The following is a 7892-nucleotide window of genomic DNA, read 5'->3' on the forward strand; positions in this document are numbered from 1 at the left end:
GTATTTTTCATTAGTCCGTTTAAATAAATCCAAAGAAAATAAGGAACAAATTTCCTTTTCCTTGCGAACTGTCGCATTTTTTTTTTTTTTTAATCTTAAGTTTTTTTAATAGCCGACCTTCGGCCGGGGATTTAGGACTTTCTCCTATGGAGGAGCCAATCTCGGGAACGAGAACAACATTTTCTTTTAAATTAAAAAATTTCTCTAAGTAGCAGGCCTTTCAACAATTGAATTTTCGGACCTTCAGAGTCCCATATCTCGGGAAGTATACATTTCCCCAACAAAAGTTATACAGCATAAAAGCACTATCTGTGGTAATAATTTCATATTTTTTCGAATACTGTCGGTAAAGTAATGATATGCCGAAAATAAAAACTGTTTTAATTTTATTTATAATCCTAGTTGCATTAGTAATATACAACCTCTTACATCAATATTATCTTATCTTTATTATGCAGTATAGAAAAATAGTAGTTTGTGTATGACTATAGCGGAAAGCCTCCATCATTTCAGGAGCTAGGAATGCAATACCGTGTCACTCCAATACTCATTGAGACTTTTTGTAATTTTGATAACAATTGACAGGATCGTTGGCAGTGAACACAGAATATGATGTTTTACTGCCCTTAAAGTTCTGAAATGAAAATATGAGATCATGTAAATAAACGATTGTAGGGGTGTGGGTGGGGGGTGTATTCATACCTTGAAATCGCCGATTATTAAATACCAAAGGAACACAAAGACCACTGGCATTAAACCAGAAGCAATAAATAATTCAAATGTACCAAATTTGTCTAAGAAATCCATAATATTTTAATTTAATTCTATTTATTTACAAATTGCTAGTATGAATGTGTGAATCGTTTCGTTCGGCAACGAACAGTTCAATGTAATGATTCACTAAAAAGAACTATTGGAATCTCAATCGCATACACTTTAAATGACGAGCACACACAACAAAGCCGTCGACAATGAAAGCGACGTTGGAATGTTTTCATATGCTTGAGAAAATATTATTGATTTTTGTTATTAAATTTTATCATATACTTTCAAATTGGATTGTCTGTAAGTAATCTAATTAGATTACTTCATCCAACTGAGAGAAAATAAAATCAATCCGATGTTCTGTGGTTTCTCGCACTTTGTAGGTGGCAGGGGTAAGAAAAGTGCCATATTGGAGCAAGTTGAGTTTAAGCATTAAGCTCGGATAAAATTATAATTTTTTTCTATATAGCCGGCCTTCGGCCGTGGATTTAAGGCTTTCTGCTATGGACAGGAGCCAATCTAGGGAACAGGAGCAACATTTTCTTTTAAATTAAAATTTTTCTCTAAGTTGCCGACATATAACAAGGGAATTTTCGGAACTTCGGAGGCCCATATCTTGGGAAGTATGGACTTCCGCAAAAAATGTTATGTATATCCTTTATAATTTTTTTCATTTCACATTTTCATAGAAACAGAGTCCCTGCTCTCTCTCTCTCCCAAAAATTGTGAAAGTTTCGCATGAAAGTTTCAAAGTGTGGCTTTAGAAAAATAAACAGAATTGCACCAATTGTAATTGTCTAGTGTAAAGCACGGCACTAATAAATTGACAGAATTAATTTAGTAGTTCTTTTAGTGAACACATCAAGTTCAAATCACATAAAAACAAAAACACGGATTGATTTGTCATACAGAACAGAGAAAAAAAAGAAAAACAAAAAATTCATAGTCTTTGTCAAGAGAGAGAAGAAATTAAAGTAATAAACAACTCCAAGATGGTTGGAATTATTGACGACACCTGCTTACGTTATCCACTTGGAACCCGGATAAAGATTGGCGATAATTGTGGAACAGTACTTTATGTGGGCGAGGTAAGTGTAAATCATGCCACCACCAGCTAGACAAAGACAACAAAGACTTGCTAATGATGTGTGTTATCTTTTTTAACTTGCCCCACCTACAGGTTTTGGGTTATCAAGGCACCTGGCTGGGCATTGAATGGGATGATCCAAAACGTGGAAAGCACAATGGAACAATTGATGATAAACATTATTTCTATACGGAACATCCAACTGCTGGAAGTTTTATACGTCCGGGAAAGGTAGGACCATTCCAGTCATTAGAGGAGGCAGCTCGTGAACGTTATTTAGACTATTCGGAAAATGCTTTGGATCAACAGTTGATGCGTGAAGCCCAAGAATCATTGCAGGCAGCATTTTTTGAGGTTGTTGGTATGGATAAGTTGGCTCGGAAGCAGAGTAAATTTGAACAACTTACCGATGTCAGTGTGGATAATTGTCCCGTCAATTCGGCTGGTTATTTGAAAGAGTTTACCATGTTGACCACATTGAATTTGAGTCACACCCTTGTATGGAACTGGGAAATTGTTGCTGATATTTGTCGTCAGATACCATCGTTGAGAAATTTAAGTTTGGAGTAAGATACAGCGTTTCAAATCTAGGAGGGTAGTGTGAAAATTTAGGGTAATTCATCAATGTTATTTTCTTATTATTCCCTTCCTATAGTTGCAATCGCTTGGTGGTTCCCTCCGATTTGGATATTTCAAATTTGTCACCAGCCTTTGACAATTTGCGTTTTATAAATTTACGTGAATGTGGTTTTAAGAAATGGTCAGATGTCATGCAAACCGCTCTCCTATGGCCCTATATAGAATCGTTAAGCCTACAAGGAAATCCAATCAGTGAATTGTCGGTTGTTGATACCACAAAGATATTTAAAAATTTAAAGTAAGTACAATTACTATTTTCAATTACATTGAAATTATCATACTTTTATCCTTGTAGAGAACTTGATTTACATCGTACCAAACTTTGTGATTTTGATCAAGTTTGCAAACTAAGCAATATCAAAACATTGGAATTTTTGAATCTCATGGAAAATGGCATAGAAATAATTAAATTCCCAGAATGTGAAAGTGATGCAAAGCTATTGGATGTATTTCCAGCCTTGGAAAATTTGAACATATTTCACAATCCCATATGGAATGAAATCGATGCCTTTAATGAGCTGGATAAGCTACCAAAGTTGAAACGTCTTAATAAGACACCACATTTAAAGTCAGATTTTAACGAAATGTTTGTTAATGCCGTGTCTATGATCTCAAATTTACAAGTATTAAATAAGGCTCAAATATCACCGGAAGAAAGACGTGGTGCCGAATATGATATTTGGAAGAAATATGCACCAGAATGGTTACAGGCTTCCATGAAACCTGAAACATTAAAGGAGTTCTATAAGAAACATCGTACATATGCCTTGATGTTGAAAAGTGAGTAGAAGATTTTCTTAATTTGTTTTTCAATTTTTAATATCGTTTTCCATTCTTCAGAATATGGTTCACCTGCAGAATTTATACCACGTTCCAATGTCAAGGTATCCAATCTAATCAAAATACGTATTTTACATTCTGAAACTGGAGATGTGTGGGAAAAGAAATTGCCCCGCATGATTACCGTACAAACTTTACTTGGTCTCATCATAAAACGTTTTCACATGGACAGCGATACAGCACCTCAATTGTGTTATGTCGATCACAAACACCCAGAGTTGATTGTTCCAATGGATAATTTGTCGAAATCCTTGGATTATTATTCCTTACAGGAGTCTGATACTGTTTTGGTAAAATGGCAAAATTCTATGTAGTTCCATGTAGACTGAAATGTCATCCAAATGTGGAAAATTTTTTGATTTTTTATTAATATGTTATTAACCCTAAAGAGATTAGTTTTTTAGTTGTGAACAAAATTGTGAATTGTATTACCAATTTGATTTATCTAAACAAAATTAATGGCATTTTCTTATTATTTTTTATATTTTACACAAATTTATTGTAACTTTTTATTAAAATTAGTTTTAAATTGCAAAAAAGTATGCGTTATACACAAAAATATACATATATATTGTTCATATGTTGCAATGATCAGTTTAACATTGAAAAAACATGGTGTTTTCAATTCGTCTTATAATGTGGCACTATTCGTTCGAAAATGGGGTTAATTCGTATACGTTATTCAACAAACGAACAACGTAAAACCCTGGTGAGCAGATATAATGGAGTTGCAAAAAATAAGGCAGGTAGGGATCCTCAAAGGAACCCAAATAAAAAATTTTGTACAGTATTTCGTTTTAATTACTTCTTCGGTGTCAGTATAAAATACCTGTGGTAATAGGTAATTCAAATTATATTTATAGGGGTTTTATAATTTGTTTTAAATATTTTATTAACCTATGTTTTTTATTGTGAGATTTTTAATTAATCTGAATCTAGCGAAGTCCTACAAATCGTCGCATTGACGTGTAGGACTTCGCTACATATTTTTTTTTTTAAAAATCTCCTTAGGTCATACAACTTGATTAATAAAATTAATTTACTATTTTATCAGTCAAAATATTCTGGTGTGTTTTCCTTAATTTGACGATTTTTTCTCATCCCCAAGGAATGCAACAATGTTTCTGCTATCATTCCGCCGTGATTAGCTCACAGTACAATTTTTATTTATGAGCCTAAAAGTATGCCAAGAATTTCGCCAAAAAATTTTTCGCTCTCATTCCACCGTGATTAGCCACAGAAACCAATTTATAGACCCCTATACGATTGGAAAAAATATATTCTTCAAGATCCCTATAAATTAGATATTACATAGTTGTTTTGCATGTTTACATCAGTGAGTCCTCCGGCAAAATGATTGTAATTTTAAAGAGCATTGTTAATTTAACAAAAAACAATATACAACTAAATAAATACGGTATATATTATTGTTTGCAACAACAAAGGCCCTATGTCCTAGACAGCAAATGCGAAAAGCACGAGCAAAATGAGGAGACATCGAAACAGTATCGAGGAGAACAACACTGTGAACATAAATCCTTGAATATTGCTGTTATAGGAGTACCAAATGCTGGGAAGAGTACATTTATCAACAATATAATCAATCACAGGGTAAGGTTATCACACACACTCACAAATATATTGATATTTTCATTAATTATTGTTAACAGGTTTGTCCCACTTCATCTAAAGTACACACCACCCGCAAATCCAACAAGGCCATCTACACCACAGGACAAACTCAGTTGGTGTTCTATGATACACCCGGTTTGGTGACACAAAAGGAAATCAATAAACATAAACTGGAGAAATCATTTAAAAGTTCATATCGCCATGCCATACAACATGCTGATATGATAGCAGTATTACATGATGTCTCCAATACATGGACCCGAAAACAATTACATCCAACAGTTATAGATAGCTTGAAAGCATATCCCCAATTACCAAGTGTCTTAATTTTGAATAAAATCGACGCCCTTAAATCGAAACGCATAACTTTGGAGCTTATACGTATTCTGACCAATAATACCTTGAGTGGTAGGAAACACAATAAAATGGCCAAGAAACTGACTTTAGATGAGTCGAAAAAAGAAGAAGATGAAAAACCGAAATTGGAATTTGGTGATTTGCTTAACAACGAAGGTACATGGAGTAATTTTAGTGACGTCTTCCTCGTGTCTTCAATAACTGGAAGTGGTCTGAACAAAGTACACGTAAGTGCAGTTAGAAAAATACACGCAAAAGAGATGCTAATACGTTTTATTTTAGGACTATTTCATCAATACCGCCAAATCACGTAACTGGGAATATCCCAGTGATACATTTACAGATGAAACCCCAGAGGATTTAATAGTGGCAAGTGTAAGGGCCAGACTTTTAGATTACTTGCCACAGGAAATACCCTATAATTTGGAAACATTTATTGAATATTATAATGTCCATAATAGTAAGTTGTGCCACGAGTATTTGCAAGACAAAAATTATTTAAATGTTTTTTTTTCTCTAGACACAATCTATGCTTCAGTGGAAGTTGTGTGTCCCACAAAACGAGTTGAACGGTTAATATGCGGCGAATCTAATGGTCGGCTAAAACAAATCACTGAACGTGTTACATCGGATTTAGTTGAAACCTTTGGAAAACCAATATCATTTACCATATCAACACGGCCAAAAGAGAAAACAAATGAAGTGGCCAACTAAAAGCGTTTGGTTAAGAAAACAAAAAATATGGAAGAAAGTTGAACTTACCGAATAAGCACGGATTGATTGAAATATTTTTCTACCGAAAAAGTACAACTCTTTTTCAAAAATTGTTTGAATATCCCAAGTTCCCCTCGTATTGTTTCTTCAGAACATCAGATCGAAGCTTAGTCCGTAAATTTAACTTACGCTGAAATATGCTAAAAATGTTATTGTTAATTAATTTTATACAGAACTTCAATATTATAAATAAATGACAAAAAATGGATGTTGGGTATATCTTTCCTTTTCCTACAGTATTTGAAAAAAATATTAAATTATTACCACAGATAGTGCTTTTTATGCTGATTCCAAAGCTGTATAACTTTTGTTGGGGAAATGCATACTTCCCGAGATATGGGACTCTGAAGTTCCGAAAATTCCCTTGTTGAAAGGCCTGCTATTTAGAGAAAATTTTTAATTTAAAAGAAAATGTTGTTCCCGAGATTGGCTCCTGCCCATATGAGAAAGTCCTAAATCCGCCGCCGAAGGGCGGCTATTAAAAGAAACTTACGATTTAAAGAAAAATTGCGAACTGTCGGTAAAGGAAATTTGTTCCGAAAGTTATGCAGGATTAGCTTGGAGAACGAATGCGTACTGTGTCGGAGACTTTTCGGTCGATTGTGATGATTTTGAAATTAGGGGATGGTGTAACATGATCCCATAAGAAAATGGTAGTACGGGGAAAAGAAGAATTATAAATTTAAAATAAGCACCGTTAAAGCAGACTATAAACGTTTTAAAGAGGCCAAACTTATGAATGTTCTGCTGAATGTTCAGTTGCTAGGCTATGTTATCTATTTTAGAAAACATTTCTCGTTGTGGTGCGAAGTTGTCCATTAGACTTCCCTACACCCAATCCCTACACCCAATCACTTACCCTCTTTAAAAAAAACAAGAAAACATGGTTTGTTAAAATTTATATTTACAAAAGATGTATTTTATTTTTATAACAATTTTAAATGCCCAACAAGTTTGTCTATATTCTCTACAGTGTCTGGACCCACACCCAAAACTGTTGCTGTGCCGGCTGCCAATTGTGTGCGACCAGCATCGTGTACAAGAGCAGCAGTTACCCCTCGATCCAACGATTCCTTTTGCAATTTTATTAAGTCCTCATAGTTTTCAATTTTCAAAACAATTTTGGGTTGACCCATTGCTAGCCATGAATCCAGTACATCTCGCGTTCTTTTATTATTACTCTGCGATGAATCTTGGACACATATAACTGCTGCGTGGGCACACTGAGCTGCTGTTTTCCCCTTGGACATTTTTATATCTGCTCTTACCACAAGGGCGAGTTTTGTGGGTGAGGCTGTCAGGTGTTTGGAGACATTGTAGAGGGTGCGTAATAGTTTTGTCATTGTGTGTAGTGGAATTGGATGGTTATTTCACATTAGCATATTTCCTACTTTGACTATCAACATAAACTTGCATACAGGCTTTAAATTCCTTCACAATATCTTGACACCTCCTCCAATCACCGGTCTCAGCAATACACTCTTGAACTTTGTGGTGAAGATTAATGCAACCGGTTTTTTGTAACATCAACTCAACAGGATCTTGATCGGACATAATTTGTTAAGGGTTTTATTTAAAAATAAGTGATATTTTGCCGTTTTATTTCACTGTTTCTCAATTGTAACGTAATAATCGTAATATGCTTCTTTTATTTGGTAAACGGAAATGTCACATTAAGCCCAGCTGATTCTATGCTATTCAGCTTGAAATGGTGACAGGAATTTCTTTAAGCGGCCCATACACTATCAAATTGGCTTGTCCAGCCGATGAACTCCTTCTGTACGTGTGTGCTTGATAA

The 7892-nt window shown here is 34.5% G+C and overlaps 5 protein-coding genes across 6 annotated transcripts; 2 read left to right on the forward strand and 3 right to left on the reverse strand.

The window, feature by feature from the left end:
- Positions 1-360: 360 nt before the first annotated feature.
- LOC141386535 (uncharacterized) lies at positions 361-888 on the reverse strand. The gene is made up of 2 exons (XM_073955184.1): positions 703-888; positions 361-634 (listed from the first exon to the last, which is right to left on the reverse strand). Exons 1-2 carry the CDS (start codon positions 805-807, stop codon positions 548-550), a joined length of 192 nt encoding a protein of 63 aa, XP_073811285.1. The 5' UTR covers positions 808-888; the 3' UTR covers positions 361-547.
- Positions 889-955: 67 nt separating this feature from the next.
- Positions 956-3786, forward strand: Tbce (Tubulin-binding cofactor E). 2 transcript variants are annotated; one of them, XM_073988153.1, is made up of 7 exons: positions 1019-1157; positions 1235-1388; positions 1455-1853; positions 1946-2418; positions 2508-2729; positions 2787-3271; positions 3332-3786. In XM_073988153.1, the coding sequence occupies exons 3-7, from the start codon at positions 1758-1760 to the stop codon at positions 3643-3645; spliced, it is 1590 nt and encodes a 529-aa protein (XP_073844254.1). In that variant the 5' UTR covers positions 1019-1157; positions 1235-1388; positions 1455-1757; the 3' UTR covers positions 3646-3786. The 2 variants fall into 2 exon arrangements, with proteins under 2 accessions (XP_073844255.1, XP_073844254.1); XM_073988154.1 differs by having other exon boundaries at positions 956-1157; positions 1235-1853.
- A 699-nt stretch (positions 3787-4485) lies between these two features.
- On the forward strand, positions 4486-6254 carry LOC141404640 (GTPase Era, mitochondrial). The gene is made up of 4 exons (XM_073988155.1): positions 4486-4942; positions 5002-5547; positions 5603-5780; positions 5841-6254. The coding sequence occupies exons 1-4, from the start codon at positions 4685-4687 to the stop codon at positions 6032-6034; spliced, it is 1176 nt and encodes a 391-aa protein (XP_073844256.1). The 5' UTR covers positions 4486-4684; the 3' UTR covers positions 6035-6254.
- A 724-nt stretch (positions 6255-6978) lies between these two features.
- Positions 6979-7437, reverse strand: LOC141404641 (peptidyl-tRNA hydrolase 2, mitochondrial). Its single transcript, XM_073988156.1, has one exon. The coding sequence runs from the start codon at positions 7435-7437 to the stop codon at positions 7021-7023; it is 417 nt and encodes a 138-aa protein (XP_073844257.1). The 3' UTR covers positions 6979-7020.
- Positions 7438-7459: 22 nt separating this feature from the next.
- LOC141404642 (uncharacterized) lies at positions 7460-7648 on the reverse strand. The gene has a single exon (XM_073988158.1). It carries the CDS (start codon positions 7646-7648, stop codon positions 7460-7462), a length of 189 nt encoding a protein of 62 aa, XP_073844259.1.
- Between the last annotated feature and the right edge of the window lie 244 nt (positions 7649-7892).

The sequence above is a fragment of the Musca autumnalis genome, unplaced genomic scaffold (genome assembly GCF_047663935.1).
Source record: "Musca autumnalis isolate F117 unplaced genomic scaffold, ASM4766393v1 scaffold_5, whole genome shotgun sequence".
NCBI lineage: Eukaryota > Metazoa > Arthropoda > Insecta > Diptera > Muscidae > Musca > Musca autumnalis.